This window comes from Notolabrus celidotus, chromosome 10, assembly GCF_009762535.1.
Source record: "Notolabrus celidotus isolate fNotCel1 chromosome 10, fNotCel1.pri, whole genome shotgun sequence".
Taxonomy (NCBI): domain Eukaryota; kingdom Metazoa; phylum Chordata; class Actinopteri; order Labriformes; family Labridae; genus Notolabrus; species Notolabrus celidotus.
The window spans coordinates 26669223-26690399 of NC_048281.1; the positions used below are offsets into that span (position 1 = coordinate 26669223).

Below are 21177 nucleotides of genomic sequence, written 5' to 3' on the forward strand. Positions count from 1 at the left end.
CTAGCTAGCTAATGTAGCCAAAAAAAATATTAAACCTCTTTGTAGCAGAAAAAAATTTCAGTGTCAGTTTACCATAGAATAAAGTCCACTAAACCACAAAAAATTCTGCCAGAGAAATAGAGAGACTAAATAATGAAACCCATTAACTGCAAGGCATAGTTCACGGTTGTATAGCTAAATAAGCTACTGCCGCAGATAACCTAGCAAGTTTGTCAACTGTTAAGACTGTACCTATAAGAAGTAGGCTAATGTAAAATCTATTAGACAGAAGTCTCCTAACTTATCCTCTATGAAATGCTCTTAAGTAAAGTAAAACGTGAAGTTACATTTCCCAAATTATTATGTAAGCATTTGGGCTAGCTTAATCAGTTTGTCAACGGTAACTCAACAAAGCACTTTGAAAACTTACATTTCTCCCTAGAAGCATTTATTTAAAATGCAGTTTTTGATGCTACATTGGCTTCTACTGATTGTTCTAATAATAATGGTGAATAGTACAACATACACATTAGTATAAGTATCTCAATGAATTACATAAAACATTTTTTACTTTTAATGATGACCAATTCAGTATTTACTGCGGATTTTCATTAAGATGAGTAAAATACAAGAATCATTTGTTTGTGTAACTGAACCTTTGTAATACAACTAGGGGCGCTGGTGGCCTAGTGGTCTAAGCGTCTCATGTACAGAGGCTACAGTCCTCGCCGCAGAGGCTCGACTCCCGGCCGCGACCATTTCCTGCATGTCTTCCCCCACACTCTACTCCCCACATTTCCTGTCTCTCTTCAGCTGTCCTATCAAATAAAGGCATAAAAGCCCAAAAATATATTATAAAAAAAACAAAAGGACTAACTAAACTCATCTAAACACCCCAAAAAATAGACACATCTTCACCAGTTGTTAGGTTAGAATGTTTGATTCCCTTTATTGCACAAAGAAAAGCCCCCGGCCTTAAGTCTAACAGAATCTTATATTGTGTCTCACACTACTTGATGCAGACTAGAATGCAAGAAGTGCTATGTCAAACTCATGAAAGGGGTTAAAACAGACAGTGATGTTAAGGACACAGTTACAACTGAACTACCTGAGCTATTGTATGTATGTTAGTGAAAAGTACATTCAATATGTTTTTAAATGATCTAAATAGAGCTTTGCAAGCTTGTTAAAATATAAGTACAGTATTCCCAATGTCACCCAAATAATGATGATTAAATAGTTGCTAAACATTTAACCATCTGATCTTTAATAATGTGTTCTTATGACTGCTTGTATTACATCTCCAGTGATGGCCTGGGAGGAACTCAGAGTCTCCATCTCTCTGTGAGGGGAAAAAAACATCATATTTAACATAAGGTGTTTCTAACCTTGTTCAGCAAAGAAATCACAGAAATATGTATCATCACTGACTCTTTGGACTTTCAAAGGGAGTGAAATTCTTACCTCTTGTGGAGTCAAAACAGTTTTCACAGTGCACCATGTGTTTGTAGACCCACATGCTGTCCCCAGCTTTCAGATGTTCCAGAGTTCTGTTACACACCTCACACTGTGGAAACACACAAACACTCACTTGAGGAAAGAACTACTAAAATTAATGGATTAATTATTAATTGATGTAAAGTAAAAAAGCTATAATCAGCTATAAAAGCCATAATTGGGTTGGCACGTTTCCAACACTATCAGGTAGCAACTGAAGACTGTGGGTGAAATGGTTTGATTGGGAAACAAGTGAAAACACCTGTGGGGTTAGATTTTGAGTTTTCAGGGCCGCTCATGGTTTTACATTCCAAAAAACATGCCTTCTTAATCATTAACACTAATCAACCTACGAGTATAACCTGGGTCACATTGATAAAAATGAAAATGTGCCTTCACTTCAAAGTACATTGATAGTTTTTCTTTGTAATCAAGTATTTTTCAAGTTAATCATCTAAAGAAGTCATCTTCTTCAACCACGCACTGATAAAGAAAAACATATGAGCGTACTTTAAAGCAGGTAACATGACAGTTGATCTTCATCTCATCCAGGACCATCTTGGCATCACCAGTGAAGGGCTTATGGCAGTAGGTGCACAGGTCCTTCTCAAGCACTGCCCTGTATAAAGCAGAGAAAGACAGCTTTCGTTATCATATGTATTCATGTAAAGTCACAACAAGTATTGGAGAACAAAAACATACCAGCAATTAATATAAAACTCTAATATGAAGCACTTTGAATTGGCTTCTTGCAAAAATGTGCTATATAAATAAACTTTCTTTGCATTGTCTTGCATCAAACTTAAAGCTAGGGTTGGTAGTCATGGAAAACTAGCATGAATTTGAATGTAGCATTTCCTCAGGACTCTGTTTTCCCAGGTTTACTCCGGCTGTAGATAGAGGCTTTTTCCCCCTCTTTTTTAAGAACACATTATGTATTGATTGCCATCGGGACATAAAGATCATTTTAACCAGTATAACAAAAAGTGTATCTAAATCTGACTACCAAACCCAGCTTTAACTATATAATTATCGTTCAATGCATCTATGTCCGTGCTACAGACATTCATGATTCCAAAACACTTTGAAACCTATGATTTTCACTCTAAGGCTCCAACTTTAATTTAGCATGCTAACATGCAAAATGCTAGACAGTACATTTTACCTGCTCAACATCAGCATTGTTAGCATTGTAACATTAGCCTGAAGTGCAAAGCAAAGCTGCACCTACAGCCTATCAGCCTCTCATTTTTTGTAAAAGTATTGTTTCCAAGATGAAGAGAAATTGCTACCACACTCTTCCTACCTTTCGGAGGATCCATACACATTCTTTGTGGAGGATCTGGAGTAGATGGGATCTGACAGACTGTCATCTGACCTGCTGTGAGAGTCACAAGGTTATCAGCATGTACAATCAACAGTCTTATGTGTAATGTTTGTACACTGATTAAAAAGCACGCCACACTGAACATCACTGAATACCTGCTGCTCCTGTAGGTTGTCGAGGAGTAGGAAGACGGACTGCTGATGCTGTTGTAACTACACAAAGACAATATGAACCATGCGTTATATGTGAGATTTGTATTATACCCAACTTTCTGTTTATTCAAAGAGAACAAAAGAGTATTACACAGTCCTCATCGGCTCTGTTTCTCACCTGGAGTCTGGTTTGGAGTAGGAGTAGCTTTTGTTGTCAGTATCATAGATGTCACTGGAAGGACAGATAGACCACATAATTAGAACAAAAAGAAAGTTTTCTACATTACTTTAATCTGACAGAGACACAGATGGAAGATGGTTACCTTGACTTGGTATTGATGGTGTAGGAGGTGGTGCGGGAGGAGGGAATATCATCATTGTATGAGCTGTAGCTGTTTGACAAAGATGAATAGAAAGGAGTTGGGTATGATATTGAGCTAAAAATATTCAGATGTGGTGCTACTTCAGGTTTTGACATAAGTATCTTTAGTAGTTTCAGAGCAGGAGACATGCTAACATTAGTATTCAGTCTTGTTTACTGATGTGTAAACATCCAGCAAAGAGACCAACAATGTAATCTCTTGGGTTAAATGAATTATTATGGTATCATATCAGGATACAGGAGAGCAAGACTGAACAAACTTGTGAAGAGGGCCAGCTCAGTCCTGGACCCTGTGGAGGTGGTGGCTGACAGGATAATTATGGCCAAGCTGTTGTCTCTGATGGACATTTCTTTTCTATATATATATTCTTGTTGAAATTCTTGAACTGTACATTTACCTTCTTATTTGCTGCTGTAACTCCATGAATTTCCCCTTTGGGAGATGTATAAAGGATTATCTTATCTTATCTTATTAATGACAGGAAATCTGTTCAAACTCTGCAAGAGCTGCTAGCTTATTTGCTCAATGAAAACCTGACTTGCAACTGTTTTAAGGAGTGAGCTCAGTGTTAAATATTGAAAATACGTAAGCTAATGTCATACTCTATCTGTTTTTCAAATTAACAGAATAAAAAATAAAATAATTGATGTATAATTTTTACTGATTGATGTCACTTGTTACATTACACATCAATAAAAAGAGACACTGTGAAAATGTTCTCAATAAAAAGTGAAATCAGTTCAAATCTAAACTTTTTTTGCATTTAAAAATACATCTTATCCTCTAATATCTCATAACTAACAAGTCTGGACTATCAACCATTGCTTACTGATATACAAGTATTTTCTCTGTAAATGTATAATGCTATAAGGAGGCATCGTAACCCCATTCTGTGCTGTCTGACTCCCAACATGTCCTCGTTTTTAGTCAAAATCTGTTTAAAATGCATTCCGCAGTCCTCAGCATGTTTACCTGGTGGTTCTGCGGGTGGAAGTTGGTGATGACGAAATTTGAGTTTCCAACCTATAGGGCACAAAAGACAAAGTTAGAGGAAATGAGGCTAACTATGGAATTCCATATCTTGACTTTTGTATTTCCATCACTCACCCTCTGCTGCTCTCCACAGTGATGTACTCCCTCCTTGTGATGCTGCTGCTGCTGCTACTGCTGCAATGGCAGTATTATGTTTAAGAGACAGGTGGATGAAACGGATGTGTGTTGTGTTTAATTACATTCACAGAGATATCTCACCTGATGGAAGGGCTCAGGCCTGATGTAATGGCTTTAGGCAGCAGGGTGCTATACAGGTCATCTTCAGCACTGTAGAGACAACATTATAATTCAACTGTGTGATACTATTGAGTTAAATCTGTACGTTTATGTATAATAATTAGTGGATCTTACCTTGAGGAAGATCTTGTTGTGGTCGTAGTTTTAACATCTCTGGAAAAAGAAATAAAAAAGTGAAATAATCTTATCTCATTGTTCGGTATTCAATGTTGCTGTGTTTTGTTTCCCTGCAGAACTCACCCATTATTGCTGCTTCTCACTGTCACCGTCTCAGTGCTGGAGACGGATGTTTCACTGCAAAAGAAAAATATATGATTCAGTATTGATTGCCTGCTCCATTATCAATAAAATTCATTTTCAAGGTTTGGTGAATGAAAAGATCACCTGTCCATGGGTGAGTAAGTATTCTTGACAGATGAGGGGATGAGAGTGTCGAACAGTTTGTCCTCCGAACTACAAAAGAAATGGAGGGAGTGAAATTAAAAGTCTGATTAAAAAGAAAAACAGAAAGATGGGTCTTTTATTACAAAATAAATAGTTCTTGCAATATCTATTCCATCTCTTTCCTGGCTCTGTGGCTGTAAAGAGGCACCAGTTACAGACTTGCAGGCTAACTGGGCCTCAGATGAGCCTGTCTCTGGAGGTGGAGATAAAAATTCCTCATGTAAGGACTCTGAGACCTCATGGTATAAAGAGCACGCCTCATTGAAGTCAAAGTTTTAAAGGAGAAGACCAACAATTGTGTGTCGACTAGTCCCGTGAAACATACAATGTGTTAGTCAGTCTCTACTTTGTTAGATGCAGCCAAGATGAAGCCTTTTGGTTCCCAACAAAGCTGTTAATATGAATCCATTAGTCCAAAAGGGGCTTAGTTACTTCCGTAATCAGACTACCATTGAACATTTAAGCAATCGTTTTTTAAACTGGAGTAAATGCTGCTTTCATTTTGGACTATTTTCAGAGGTGGACTGATACAGAATTGGCCCTTGCTTTCAGTATGCATAGCAGCAGGATTTTGTCTGTAGAACTGACTGAATATAAACCAGAGAAAACACTCATGGGATAAATTCAATGTCAAAGTAAAGTATTGAGATGGAATTTGTTGGGTTTAAAAAATATAGGATATGAACACCCTTTAGCATCATTACTATAAAAAGTAAATGAATAATAGAATGGATGGACTTTCAATAAAACCCCTAAAAGGACATATACTGCCCTTCTTCAAAAAGATATATATGACTGTTGGAGTACCAACCTAGTACTGAACGTACTGAACAAATGTGTAATACATGGCTAAGTTAACGATACGACTCCCCTGGCTGGGAGAATCGTGTTTATTTTTGGGTTGTATGGTTGCAGTAAGGTGAGTAAATGGTTGCTATTTTGTTATGATTAGGCACAAATGGTTTTCTAGACTGAATAAGTATGTTATTTCCCTAACTTAAGTAGTCCTATGTATGTGAAGTTACAGATGAGCTACTCATGGGACTCAGATACTACTTTGACAGGAGGAATTCTGGGGCTCTTTTGCTGACAGTTCTGTTAGCATGTGATTAGCAGGCATTTTGTTAAGAAACAGATGGTGGTTTAATGTGGATTAAAATAAGTATATTAGTTAAGCAGCTTATGTTACACCCATAATGTTACTTTGATAGCCAACATGAAGTCTCCTGGATGAAAGTCCTGGGATTTTATTTCGGGATAGTTGAAGTTTGGTTTTGGCGAAGCAAACAATTACTTGGTGGGGTTGGTTAGGTTAAGGTAACTTTATAGCTAGTGACATCAACACTAGTCTTTCAGATCAAGATCCACTGTTTTTTAAAGGTGGTTGCAGTTTGGTTGCCAAACACCACTCACATAGAGCGTAATGAGCACATTTCACAAACAACTCCCATAGATGTGTTTTTGTGAACACAGTTCTAAATAAAGTGAGAACACAGTCTCCACTAATAAACGCCCATAATGAGATGCAACTCACTCGGTGCCAGGGCTTCCTTTCACCAGCACCGTCTCAGTCGTGGAGACGGTTGTTTTGCTTCAAAGGAGAAAATAGACTTTAATACAGTAAAAAGTCCCTGACTGCCTGGTGCAATGATCGTTAAAATAAACTCTTCATGAATAGAAGGATCACCTGTTTATGGGTGAGAAATTATCCGTGATTGACTTGGGGATGAGTGTGTCGTAAAGTCCGTCCTCCGCCCTGCACAGGAATAAGTTAAGTTGTGCATGGTGTATAAACTTTAAACCTTTAAAGATGTTTTAATGAATCAGTAATATCTTACTCTTTATTGGTGGTAACAGTTGTCTCCAACACTTTAGTTGTTTTGGTTGGTGAGAGGGGTGAGAATTGTTGCCTATGTGAAAAGACGTTAGTTCATTTACAGATCAGCTTGTAAGTACATTAAAAACATACTGTAATGAAGTTGAATTTGAAGGACCCACACTCTTTTACTACTCTGTATTTAAAACATTGTGTATTTTAAAATACTGCATCTATTTTACAACTAGTAAACTTTTTTTTCAAGCTCAAACTTTGAAAAGAAATGTTTTATTTTAAAAAAACTTGGTAAATTATAACATCTAAAACGAATGCTTACCAATAGTTGGGTCTCAAACTTTAACAAAAAGGTGACATTTTCATATAATATCAATGTCATAATTTTTACAAGCTCCAACAAAGAAACATGGTGCAATTAAAGTGTATTTAAACCTCTATTAAGGCCTCTATTTCATTGAAACCATTTTTTACTTCACATATTAGAAGACCTTTATTTTTAAATATGATCAAGCGTGAGATTTATTATGACTGATTGTGGCAATTTGGGTAGATTAAACTAAAATTATGCATCACAATAAATAAACTCATTTTTATTTTAGATGTAGAATGTGTATCTCATCTTCTAACACTCTTTGATATTTGTTGAGTAAAACTATCAGATATATCATGGAGTATATTGAGATTCAACATTTTGAGCTTCTGATTATTGTTCACCTTTTAATAAATCTATTGTTTTGTTGCTTTTAACCATTTGCACTGTAGCATCCATTTTCCTAATTGAATCCTTTTACAGCACATTTAACTGATTAGACTTCTTCCCTGTTTACTTCAGCACTGACTTTTTGGTAATAGAATACCTTGTTCACATTACTGTGTGTTTGTACATTACTAAAGTACAGGATCTAATAGCACTGGTGTATATTCATACCCTTTGCTTGAAGCCTTAAGCACCCGCTCAGTGAACGTGTCCGTCTTGGTTGGACTTTTGATCACAGGAGATCTACAAGAAAACCCAGTTGTCATTTAACTGACAAGATTCAATGGGAGATCAGTTTAATGTTGCCATATTCTTTACCTGAGACCCCCAGAGGTGGTGATGGTGGTCTCAGTGGTCTTTCCATCCTTGGTGACCGTGGTGGTTGTGGTGCTGAAGGAGGAGAAACACAGAATAACTTAACAAAATGAAAGATAAGGGGGCGACTAGAGGACAAAAAGGAAAGCAAAACACTCACAACCAAATATTGAAGTAAGAGGGAGGTTCCTCACTGGCTCTGTCCCTCCCTATTCCCACTAGGGTACGCTGCTAGTTATTGTTGGAATACTCCATATTGTTTGTGGACAACTGTTATCACACTTTTATTACATAATCACTGTTGGCCCTTTTTTTCCTTATGAACATCCCCATATACATGAAAATAATCATTGTATCACTGTGTTATCTTATACGCCTTTCTCATTACTTTAATGTGCTACATATAATGATGATGTTGACCAATCTCACATATACCATAGTATGACTACTACATTACTAGCCTATATCACATTCTGTATTATATACCTGCCTATATTTACATAACATTTGTGTATACTTTTATTATTTAAATAAATACTTGTTTCTTCTTTTTTTTCACTTCCCTCACCTTCCTGTCTCCCTTCTCCCTCTCATGTGACTCTTGCGATACTCTTGCCCTTTACAAAAAACCTTCCAGATCAGATAACACAAACTGATTTTGTCGCTTCTTTCATTTTCATTTCCTCAATACCCTCTCGCAGACCTGTCTTGCATGACCCACACACTACTGTAACTGTTAATGTTGGTATGTCTATATACTGTTTGTCTAAGTCTGTATAAGGTTTGTGTATGGCTCTTTTTCTATTTTCATTATGTCACTTTTCATGTTATCTCATCAATCAAGTTTGAAAAAAAAAAAAAGATTGGTGTATTATTGTTTCTCATTGGTTTGTGAGAGTAATTTTTACATACCTTGAATTAGGCTTGTAACTGGTGGGGCTGTAATGATGTGATAAATACAAAGTTAGATTTTATGTTTGTTCATTATCTGTTGATTTTTCTTAATTTGTAATAATGAGACTCCTGGACTCTGACTTTATGGATGAATAATTGCTGCAATCACTTATTAAATATTTAAAGATTAGGTTGTATATGTAAAATAAAAGCCTTGTAAAGAACTGGTTTAGTCTAATTTATTGTATTAGTTTTCTACCAACCTTCCCACGAGGTCATCCGAACTTCCACCGAATCTGCAATGACAAAAAACGTCTTGTCATAATTTGCTACATCGAGTGTTTTAACTGCTCACATTACTTTTATTTTGGTATTAAATATACCATATGTTCATGAAAGTCCTACCTCTTGCTAAGAGCCTGCACAGATGATGTAGTTGTGCTTCTGGTGGTGTTTATCTCTTCACTCTGTATACTAAAATAAAAAAACAACACATTACATAAACGGAAAAGATGAACATCTCATACTATTACAAGTTGCAGTTAATATGTTTGATTTACCTTGAGTTACTTTCACCGGAATTGCGCTTGCCCAAAATAGTTTTTCCAAAATTTGGGTCACGGCTGAAGGAGAAAGAAGGGTACCAAATGAATTTATTCATATGCAAAGGGGTGACTCATCTATTTCATTCATTAAAAAAATGCAGACAAGACTTGTTTTAGAAAAAAATTAATTGATTTATAAACAACGAATCTCATGTTAACATGACTTACTCGATATCTTCCTCCTCATCATCAGCTTTTTTGATCCAGCTTCCGTCTTTCAGCAGACCTGTCCTTACTGCAAACACAAGACAAAGAGAACTTACATATTCAAAGATGTTGCACAGTTATAGCAGGCAATATAAAACCTAACTGGGTGTCATAGAGTCTGATTATTATGTGCTAAATAAGATCCATGCAGCTACTTTAACATCAATGTGTGGAAGAATGAAAAAGCTGAGCGGATGATGATAAATGATTTGACTTCAAGTTTTTGCACCTGAGCCTCTTAAACATTGAATCTCTCAGTTTGCCTCATAACTGTGACACTTTGACATTTGAATGTGCATAGAATGATCTTATGGCTGTGCTAAAGGACTGGACAGCATACATAGTGATGATAGGAAAAAAAGTGAATACAAGAATAAGAGATTTAAAAATATGCTGATTTAGAGTGACTGGTGGTTACTTATTATTTGACATTTTTTAATACTTACATGCCATTTTGCAACTTCACCTGTAAGTAGAAAAAGAAGAGAATTCATGAAGTTGAAACTACATTGGATTTACCACTAGGGGGCACTGTAGGCTAAGAGCTCTCATGTACAGTGCTTCATCAATGAAGTTCAACCTTAGATCATCACATGTCAACTCATCTTATAAATGTCAAGAATCAACACTTTTTATCTGCAGTATGATCATTTTTTAAAGTCTTTTCTCATCAGACTTGTTTTTTATGAACACGTCATCGTCAGTTTCTCCTTGTGCCTGGGTAAATCTGCAGATTGATGCCCTAAAACTGGTTTGTCTTGATCTGTTCTGACAAGTCACACCTACCCTCCACAACACACCCTCTCTAAACATACTATTGTCAGCAAAACAGAGGGGCTTACTGTGACATGCCATTAGCTATTGATGATGAAGCTCATGCCCTTTCAACTGCATGCACTCAAGACTTCCTTATCAGGAGTCTTAAGGCAGATAACTACAGCTGTGAGGGGAGCTAGAACTGTACACACAACATTTACGCAATACACACAGTGAACTATAATGAGAGCCTTTGATGTCATTAACCCCAAAACATCCTGGTTAAGGCTCGGTCTTTCTACTTCTGGTTTGTGTGAAGTAGATCTGGGTTGTGAGTGCGTGCAACAGATGTCATGAACTAAAAAACAGAGCTTGTTTTTGAGCTTTCAATAAAGATTAAATAATTTATCATTCAGGATCAAAAATAAACTTTAAAGAGAAACTATAATCTCATGTTTAACGCTGCACACATTTCTGAGACTTCAACTGGATGATTCCAGATTGCTCTTGATGACGTTGCAATAATAATTGACAATCACTTTCAATTAAAACATTACTTCTAGAATCATTTTGTATTAATACTTCTATGGAAAATGTATACATACTTTAACAATACAACATAATAAAGTAAAGCTGTGATCTCTGTGTATCTCTGCTATCGGGGCTACCAACTCATCAAGGCCAAAGTAAGCAATTAAGGATTTAAATCTTAATGTTTGCAGTTATTCTTTCTTATGTAGGGTTCATGTTGAGCAATAAGAGATATCAGTCAGCTTAGAACACTAAATCTAAGTGTGTGACGTGATTTAAATAATCATTATCTCATGCTTTGAACTCCTCAGAGTGAAGTTTTAAAGTACAGCAAAACATCATCCTGACTGAAAGTACGTTTCTGTGTCTTCCACCTGGAGAATCATACGAAGCATCTTGTTTAAATCAAATCAGTATTCCAAAAGACACTGCAGTCACCCGCTGTTAATCATTAACTATCTCTAAACATGTAAAACAATCTAAAAAGTCTGAAACATCAGAAACATATAAAACATATGTGTAAACTGACAAAGTAAAACAGATCAAGCACATACCTCTGGGACTTTCTCGACAATCAGAATGAAGTATCACTGAGTTACACCTGTCTATTACTCCACAATCACACCCTCCTCATTCCTCATGCCTTTTAACCTTAAGGGAGGAGATTCCAAGGCCACCCAAGGGTGTGGCTTCTGACAACAATCAAAGCATACTCTCTCTCTTTCTCACTTCCTTCTGCTGTAGATTTTTCTCTGTCCGTCACCACCGTGTACGCTATAATACCAATTACTCCGCTTTCTGTCTGCAGGTTGACAAGACAAATAGAGAACTGGAATTAGGTGGAAAGCTGAAGGACCTGACATTCAACTCAGGTGTCGAGGAGGCAGCGCTGCAGTGTGGGTGTGGGGTTTTGTACTGCTTTGACCTTCAATGGCCTTGAGCTTATTAATGGAATATTATTCAAAGTATTAATTCCATGATTTAGAGATAATACATAATAGTACTCTATTTACTGTATATAGTTGTTCCAATATTCACTATGTGTGTGTGTGGAGTTTAATGCTCCTGTGAGGTGGTCCCAGCTGGTCATGAAACAGACTAATACGAATACTGGTGCCTCTATATGACCTACCATAGCAAACAAGACCATCATCAAGAAGATGGATTATTGACATACAGTCATTACAGTCTGTCACCATGTCACAGGGTAGGTATCAGGCAAGGTGTTCAACAGCACACACATTCTTCTTAGATTCTTATCTGTATTAAAGCTTGATTATGAGTTGCTCGTTAGAAATTTAAAATAAAACAGCTTGAGATTTTTCTGGGTCAGAAAACAGGACTTACACGTGTTCAGGACAAGATCAACAAAGAGGTCAATTGTTCAAAAGTTCCTCACAGCAGCTGTAAGTGAAGGTTCTCATCCAGGCCGTGGTAATTCAAAGCTTGATCCGAAGAGCAACTTGACTTGGTAGAAACTCTTGAATTCAAGAATTTCTACCAAGTCCAGTCGCCTTTCGGATAAAGCTTTGAAGCAGCTGAAAGATTTACCTGCCACCTTGAAATCTACAAAAGAAACAGGCCACCTAATAAATTGTTACCCTATTTCATGCCAGCGTTTGAATATCCCAGCAACTTTTCAAACAATACCTGAAAGTGGACTTTGCTTTATGTCTGCTAATAAAATCAGGGGACAATATGGGGATTTCAACCGGATAACCAGCCTCAGGTTAATGATTCTCACTCTTCAAGATAAATCAAATTGGTTCTTACAACCTTACAGTCCAGTCGCATAGAAACGTGAACAGCATGTTAACAATATCAACATCATATGGGCGGCGACTGACGCCTCAGCAGTCGTCATCATAGTCATAATAACCACTGGAACTTTAATGAGACTTACACCAAACAGCATTTAATGTCGTGTTGAGTTAAATCAACTACAACCAAAGCTATTGTAGTTTCATCCTGAGTTGTATCATGACAGATATCAGTGTTGTAAGGTCTTTTGACTCGTGGACATTAATCATCAAAAACTTGAGGAACTTTTCTAGAACTATAAATGTTGCATTGTCTGCAGCTGTGAGCTCCATTATTGGGTGTGCCGTGTTTGGGACGTTCAAAGTATGAAAGGTGCATAGCAGAGAGGGGTGTGACGACGTGATACTGAAGTGAACCCCTCCTATCACGGTGACAGCAGGAGAGGAATGCAGACAGCACTGCTTTGATAAACTACTGGGCTTGGTGCCAACAGGTCGGGACATTTTTTTAATAGAAAAAGATCTCTGTATCACAACTGAGTACAAGATTAATAAAGATACACAACAGAAAACAACCATGTTGACATCATTTGGACTGAGCTAGTGACATGCAAAGATAATTCAAATAGAAACAAACTCCAAGTATAATGAAAAACATGAGCACTTTGGAGTCTTATGTCTTAAAACAGCTGAGAAGTTGTACAATTCATTTCCACAGGTTGAATATAATCTCTGTTCTCTTTTGATGCTGACATTCAAGTTTAGATTCCCAACACCAGGTGGCGCTAGAGCTTAAATGACAATTCTGGTTGTACAACTCTGTTAAAATAAATAATTTTAGGCTAACAAGTTGCCCAAGGCAAAGCACGTCCTGATCATGTAACGCTCAGCTGCAGCAGCAAAAAATGAGCGTCACCTTTTCTATGAACGCGTCTGAGAGACACAGTACTGATGTTTTAGTCATGACACAACTGGAGACTCAGAATTGATGTTTTTCATATCTACACAGCAATACAAACAAATCCAGTCCTTCGTTATGACCCACACTTCTGAACTGAATCACATTAAGAGGTACTGGGTTGTTACCAGTACCATCAAGACTCCATCCCTGCCCCTTCAGCTCATGTTGTGACACTTTTCCCTGACTCATGCCATCATCTTGACCTATATATACACCCTTCCCTTCTACCTCCCCTCAAGGACAGAGATGAGACACCCAAGGAGTTAAACTAGCAGCCTCTGGACACATCTACAGATCACACAGTTCAATGCCACATGCCGCTCTGTTGATAACCTTGTTAGGTCAAAAACAACCTGCATCAATGACAGAAAATGAAAACACACTGAAGCTTTTCCCTTCAGATTTGAAAAGTGAAAACACAAAGAGGACAGTCTCTGGGTTTTATATTAACAGATTCTTCAGTAAGGAGTCACTTGTCATCTTTGATACACGCTGGCACTCTGATACTGCGCATGATAATCTCTGAGCTTCCTGGGTTGCTATGAGAAGAGACTGTGGACCGACCCCTCTCTTTTCATTGGACCATTGGAATGCCTCGCAGCCAATAGAGCGACACAGGAGCCTGTGTACATCTCTTACTCTATTCATCCTTCTCTCTCTCTCCTAATAAATGTGCATACACATCAACATATACACTAAGAGCATCCTTTTATGAAAATATTATGACATAGATGTAACCTTGAAATTAGGGAAATTCAGTCAGATCTCTGTCTAAATGAAAATACACTTTGTCAGACATTCATAATGGGTATTTGGACATTTCGGCTTAAACGAATATGCTGCCTGGACCTTTTCTTTTGCATTGCAGTGTGTTTTGACCCTTACTGCATTTTGATTGATTTTTAATAACCAACACACAATGTCTCCCAGCTTCTTACCTGCTGTGTCACTGCTCCTGCTCCCCCTGCACCCTTGAGTTGGCTCTGTCACAAGATGAAAAAATTAAAAAATTTGCCTCAGAAAGACATGCAATTTGATTTTTCAAACATTAGACATGATAGGCATCTGCTTTACCATGAAAGGTAAATACAATCACAAATTTCATATGAGATGCAGCTTTTGCTGTTGGAAGATAGAGCAATGTAGGCCTTGTACAGCGCCTGCACAGTGAAAAGACTAACTAACTAACTGGAGGATATCTGCTACCCTTGTGCAAACTTATGAGTTGTTTGAGATCACATTAAATCATTTCACAGTTACACTGTGGTCACTTGAAAAAAAGAGTACAATAATAACACTGAACAGAATGCCTGCCGCTATTTATTAAACCACATTAAAAGGATTTATAGAAACCACTAAAGACTCCTGTGATACATCACATACATACTTTGATTTCCGGTGCAATACCTCATAACCATGTGCAATATTGTAATTTATCCCAGATTGAGTTGGAAGAGAGAAACAGCATCTCGATTTTCCTGTATGTCTTCGTATATATAGTGGAAATTGACAGTAATAACCTTTGAATCTTGAATAACATATTTTATTATTATATTCATCTACTAAATGTGCACTCTAGCTTAGGCTAAGTTAACTTATTTCATGTCTTTAAAAGCACTTCTTTACCTTTCTTTGTACAGATAGTATTATTATTTTTATTTAGAGTTTTTGGATTTGTGTTTAGGTTTATATATTTGTATTGTCCTTAGTGTCTTGTTGTGTCCTTACTGTCTTGTTGATAAGTACCTGTGTTCCATCTACCACGTCAAATTCCTTGTGTGTGCGAGCTCACTTGGCAATAAAGCTTTCTTGAATCTTGAATCTGAAACAGACAAGAATTAAAGAAATTCAAAACAGTCTAAACAAAACACGTTTTGTCAATTTAGAGGTTTTATGGTTTTAATTGCTTTAAAGGTATGTCAGTTTGCCAGGTTCAGATCCAACTGGGAGGGGCCCTGGATTGACATCTGCAAATTAAATGTCCAAATTCCAACTGTGCACAGTGTACAGAATATTCTACATGGCTCAATCTGCCCACCCTGCATGCCCGTGTTCAGTTTTCGTTTTCAGTACATCACAATAATGCATGCAGGGGAGATAATTGTTGAAATAAATCAATGATAGCATCGCTCTGCTTTAGTGGTATGAAAATATCCCGGCATGCTAGCGACGCAACACTCAGCCAGGGAGGGGAGGGATGATGGAGCTAAGATGGCAGCCCAACTGAGGGTGCTGCCTCTCTGGGGTCAAGAAATATTCCAGGAACGAATAAAAACCAAACACGACAAGGCAGTTTATGGAAATTAACGCTACCGATTCTGCTGTTTCTCGATATTTTTGTTGCTATGGCTTGAGAAGACATATTTTACGGGAGACGAGCACCGTGTTGACGCTGTGGCCCCGGATCGGAAGACCGTAGTTTGCACCACCACCACCACCAGATTGGCTACAATTTGCGCTTATAACAACCGGTGACCGTGGATGCTAATTGTGGTATTTCTGCAACTTGGAGGGACCAAATAATGTGACATGTAACGGATTTAATGACAAGTGGATTGCACCTGATGGCTAGATATTATCTAGCTGTGATATCTTTTGTGTGATATATGCATTGTTCTCCAAAACGATGATGTGTGCTGCTGCGGCAGCGGCCGCCGGTGGTGGAGGGATTCTCCCCTCTTCATCGCCGTCCATGGGGCTGGGTGTCAGGGTCGTTTCTGGAGCCGGAGCCGATCTCTCAACCATCGGGTCGGGGATGGGTTCTTGTCCGACACCCGGAGCCCAGTCGGACTGTCGGACACGGTACCAGCTTTTACTCTCAGGGCGAGCTTTGGCCGAAAGATACAGACGGATTTATACCACAGCTATCAATGATAAAGAGCAGGGGATAAATCAAGCAAGGTGAGTGAAGACTGAATAACACAGATATGATAAAACACAGGCTGTCATCTGTGTGGCTAACTGAGCTAACCACCGTTTGCTAGCATTAACCCTTGCAGTCATCATAAGATACACCTATGTTATTCATAATTCATTTGAATACAGCTAGTAAGACTTGTGTCATATAACTCATTGTATTCACATCATCTAATTTGCAGTGAACTCCATTATTTTGATGCTCTCTCTTGTTGGGGTCAGCGTGCTAAATAGCATTCTGGCTCTGACTTCCTTAGCTTATCCTGCTAAGCTAACATTATACATTACACCACTTCCCCCTTAGGAGACACGTTTGCCTTCATGTTGCTGTGTAGATAAGAGGTTTATTCAACACTGTCACCCAAATTAATCACCACACCTGCAGGACATAACTACATAAACCCTCTCAGTTCATATTCCAAAACAAGCTAGCTTGCTAAATGTCATGACAGCAGTTTAGATAAATTGTTATGAGGAGCACACTCAACGTAAACAAACGTATTGCTCCTTAAATACCTGCCTTTAATGTTATATTTTTAAAAATAGTGTTATGTTGTCATTGTACATTGTGCTACCTTGTCATTTAGTACACTATATTGTAGTGACCTGTGTGTATTTAGGCCCAACGGCGTCACTGTTTCGATTGCTAGCTTGACGTAGAGGAGCATCAGCCCTTCCCCAGGTTATCTTGACGTTTCCTCCTCCTGGCTTTTCCCCCTTAATACTTAGAGCCAATAATAACATTGTTTTATTTCAACACAGCACATTGCACCTGATTTCCTAAAAAGCTGCTTAAATGTTAGACGTGTTAATGAGTGAGGGTGTGTTTTGGAGGTGGATGAACTCATTTGCTTTTCTGGCATAAGCGGGTAATACACTTACGTCATTGTAGCCAGTCAGGTTGTAGACTGAGGAGCTTGATCATTGCAGCATCCTCCTCCCCCTCCAAGACCTCAGTTGTTATTCTCAGAGCCCCAATATACAGTTCATGCATGAAGCTTGTATATGCTGTTGATGTGTCAACATTTATCTCTTTGAAACAGTGTTTTCAAACCTCCTGAATATCAAGTCATGTGGGAATGAAGGGAAACTAATTTTTTTCTGCAGCCCAACCAAATTTTGTAATCAAATCTTCCATCACATCTATACGGTGGCCCTGAAGTGCAAATCACAACTGCAAATCAGAAAATACTACGGCAATTCAGAAAACACTACAGCAATTCAGAAAACACTACGGCAATTCAGAAAACACTACAGCAAATTAGACAACACAACGGTAATTCAAAAAACACTACGGCAAATTAGAAAACACTACAGCAAATTAGAAAACACTACGGCAAATCAGAAAACACAACTGCAATTCAGAATACACAACTGCAAATCAGAAAACACAACAGCAATTTGGAAAACACAACAGCAATTCAGAAGACACAACAGCAATTCAGAAAACCCAACTGCAATTCAGAATACACAACTGCAATTCAGAAAACACAACTGCAATTCAGAATACACAACTGCAATTCAGAAAACACAACAGCAATTCAGAAAACACTACAGCAATTTGGAAAACACAACGGCAATTCAGAAAACACTACGGCAAATTAGAAAACACTACAGCAAATCAGAAAACACAACTGCAATTCAGAATACACAACTGCAATTCAGAAAACACAACTGCAAATCAGAAAACACAACAGCAATTTGGAAAACACAACAGCAATTCAGAAGACACAACAGCAATTCAGAAAACCCAACTGCAATTCAGAATACACAACTGCAATTCAGAATACACAACTGCAATTCAGAAAACACAACTGCAATTCAGAATACACAACTGCAATTCAGAAAACACAACAGCAATTCAGAAAACACTACAGCAATTTGGAAAACACAACGGCAATTCAGAAAACACTACAGCAAATCAGAAAACACAACGGCAATTCAGAAAACACAACGGCAATTCAGAAAACACTACAGCAAATCAGAAAACACAACGGCAATTCAGAAGACACTACAGCAATTTGGAAAACACAACGGCAATTCAGAAAACACTACAGCAAATCAGAAAACACAACTGCAATTCAGAAAACACAACGGCAATTCAGAAAACACTACAGCAAATCAGAAAACACAACGGCAATTCAGAAGACACAACGGCAATTTAGAAGACACAACGGCAATTTAGAAAACACAACGGCAATTTAGAAAACACAATGACAATTAGGGGTGAGTATTGATAAGGACCTCCCGATATTATACGCATCACGATACTTGGGTCACGATACAATAGTATCACAATATATCACGATATCACAGTATTGTGATACATTGCGATATTCTACAAAGTTAACTAAGAAAAAATAGAGATGGTGTATATGTAAATCACACAATATTACTCAAAATTGAAAGGACAAATTAAGTCAAAACTATTTGATTGAAAACAACTTTTCCTCTTTATTGTTTTAGAAATATTGAAGTGGTATTTTAGTTCCAACTCGACTAAAATATGAATTTTTATTTTTACAAAAAATCAATATTAAGAGTTGAAATATCGATATTATATTGGAGGTCAAAGTATCGCGATATATTGCTGTAATGATATTTTTTCACACCTAACGGCAAATCAGAAAACACTACTGCAAATCAGAAAACACTTCGACATTAACCAAACTGTATATAAACAATGACAAAGGATAGACCAGCCCAATCAGCGACGAGTCATGTCCCCCGAGGGTACCTACTTCCTCCAGTTTGGTTAATGTCGTAGTGTTTTCTGATTTGCCGTGGTGATTTGCACTTCAGGGCCACCGTACATCTAACATGTATGCGAGCACATTAGGAGATGTGTTCGCAAGCTTGCTATGACTTTTTTGGAAGACTTTTTGTGATGGATGTTTTTGTTATTATTATATATCATATCTAACATCTGTGGATTATATTTTGATTTGATTACATCTTATGAAATAAAACTTGAATACTCATCCAGTACAAACAGCTCACCTGCTATAGAAACCAAAGGAAAGGTAAAGCATTTCAAACAAGAAGCATCTAATTATTATACAGCATGTTTCAAACTGCAAATGAACATTCAAAATGCTTTGCTTTTTGTTCTGTGGTGAGTTTTACACTCTCCTAGCTCATGCACTGCTATTCTGTTTTTAGTAGTAAATCTATTTTAGTCCCTAAGACTGTCTAGTCATTGTCAGCCTGATTTGAAAGTGAAATCTATCTTGAAAAGCCAGTAAAGAACACAGATTTCAAAAAGATTTCAAAAGCATCAACTGGGAATGTCTGCAAAGCCACGCTGCAGCTTTTTAAAATGTTTTGCTGCTTTGTCAAGATGAGTAACGCTGAATCTGGTGACAAATGCTACACCTCTGACAGTTAAGTAGGATGTACTGCACTTCAAAAGATACGTACTTTGCCAGTTGTGTAAGACTGATACTTACACTGCAAGTGAAAAATTAAAAAAGAGATTACCATTAAATTCCTCTAGAATTAATTCAACAATGCCAACAGCTATTCTAAACTATTTAAAGAATGAATGACTTGTTTTTTATTTCTACATCATGAGACCTAAAGGAGGAAATGTTGACAAGGAGCTTTACCCGCCACTCTTGTCCCTACATTATTTTTAGAATAAACATCATGAATAGACAACATCTTTGATGTTATGTATATGAATGACTGTAACCATCATCTATGATTCATATCTTCCAACACTGAGTGATCACCCTTTGCTTCCAGGGGAAAGAAGGCTTTGAGTAAGAAGAAACTGAAAAGGCGACAGAAGGTCAAATCAAAAGTGAAATCAAGAACAAAGGTAAGAGATCAACTATTACACAACATTGCACTTGTTCCTCTGTGTCTTTATTTAGACAAAGTGAATGGATATTTTCAAAGAGATTCAACCATTACAGGGCTGAAAAATTAAACGCACCATGATTGTTTAATCCTCTTGAAAGTTGCACTCCTCAAAACACCTCACAAGATTTCATGCAAGTGCAAATTTAAAGAGTGTGACATACTCATGCCTAACATTGTCAGGACAACATAATTGAATGTCTGCATGCATCTCTCTAAATAGACATTAGTAAGAACAACATGACTTACAGTTTAAATTAGCCTCAGTCACAGCCTTATGTGTGCTCTGCTGGGGATACTGCTGCTGCACAGTGGAGCAATCTAACCTCAGAGTCAGAGTATGTTTACCAGCCAGTTTGTCTGCAAAGTATTCAGACTTAGATATTGCTGCTGATGGACGGTAATCCCTCAGACCAATTCAAAGTTCTATTGAGCATTAGAGGTGATAGTCTGAAAAATCAAACTGGGTGTATTTGTGCAGAAATATATTCCAAGTTTCTGAAAAATACAGAAGAAGCTGGACTTAGCTAGACATTACATACCAGTTTTATCTATGCTGAAGTATTTTTTATTTTGTCTAACTTGACCTTGTGGTTCTTAAAGTGTTGTAGTTGAATTCACTCAATATTTAAAGTAAAGCATGTTCAATTTTCCAGTTAGGCAAGTTTGCCTCTGTGGATTTACATGATTGCAAACTGCTGATAA

At 37.5% G+C, this 21177-nt stretch overlaps 2 protein-coding genes across 21 annotated transcripts in view; one reads left to right on the forward strand and one right to left on the reverse strand.

Annotated features, from left to right (window-relative positions):
* Positions 1-903: 903 nt before the first annotated feature.
* scel (sciellin) lies at positions 904-17711 on the reverse strand. Of its 7 annotated transcripts, none has more exons than XM_034694533.1 (26): positions 17491-17711; positions 14631-14675; positions 10131-10150; positions 9646-9712; positions 9433-9495; positions 9278-9346; positions 9136-9168; positions 8891-8917; positions 7982-8053; positions 7835-7906; positions 6911-6982; positions 6760-6828; positions 6607-6663; positions 5013-5081; positions 4869-4922; positions 4743-4781; positions 4590-4658; positions 4446-4505; positions 4311-4361; positions 3279-3347; positions 3134-3187; positions 2959-3015; positions 2783-2857; positions 1987-2095; positions 1444-1546; positions 904-1321 (listed from the first exon to the last, which is right to left on the reverse strand). In XM_034694533.1, the coding sequence occupies exons 3-26, from the start codon at positions 10135-10137 to the stop codon at positions 1305-1307; spliced, it is 1434 nt and encodes a 477-aa protein (XP_034550424.1). In that variant the 5' UTR covers positions 10138-10150; positions 14631-14675; positions 17491-17711; the 3' UTR covers positions 904-1304. The 7 variants fall into 7 exon arrangements, with proteins under 7 accessions (XP_034550424.1, XP_034550423.1, XP_034550422.1 ...); XM_034694532.1 differs by lacking the exon at positions 17491-17711 and adding an exon at positions 15439-15477; XM_034694531.1 differs by lacking the exon at positions 17491-17711 and adding an exon at positions 15421-15477.
* Positions 15861-21177, forward strand: part of mycbp2 (MYC binding protein 2) — a 79570-nt gene continuing 74253 nt past the window's right edge. For 9 of the 14 annotated variants that reach the window (XM_034694516.1, XM_034694517.1, XM_034694518.1 and 6 more), the window contains exons 1-2: positions 15861-16593; positions 20356-20431. In XM_034694516.1, the coding sequence (XP_034550407.1) occupies positions 16319-16593; positions 20356-20431 (351 nt within the window). In that variant the 5' untranslated portion in view covers positions 15861-16318. The remainder of the gene's footprint in view (positions 16594-20355; positions 20432-21177) is intronic. The other 5 variants (XM_034694523.1, XM_034694525.1, XM_034694526.1 and 2 more) reach the window with 1 other exon arrangement.

Excerpts from the sequence above, each read along its gene's own strand:
- scel (XM_034694533.1), bottom strand. Across the intron at positions 9,496-9,645 it reads GATGAGGAGGAAGATATCGA|CCGTGACCCAAATTTTGGAA; the intron begins GTAAGTCATGTT and ends TTTCTCCTTCAG. Across the intron at positions 4,782-4,868 it reads GTGAGAAGCAGCAATAATGG|AGATGTTAAAACTACGACCA; the intron begins GTGAGTTCTGCA and ends TTCTTTTTCCAG.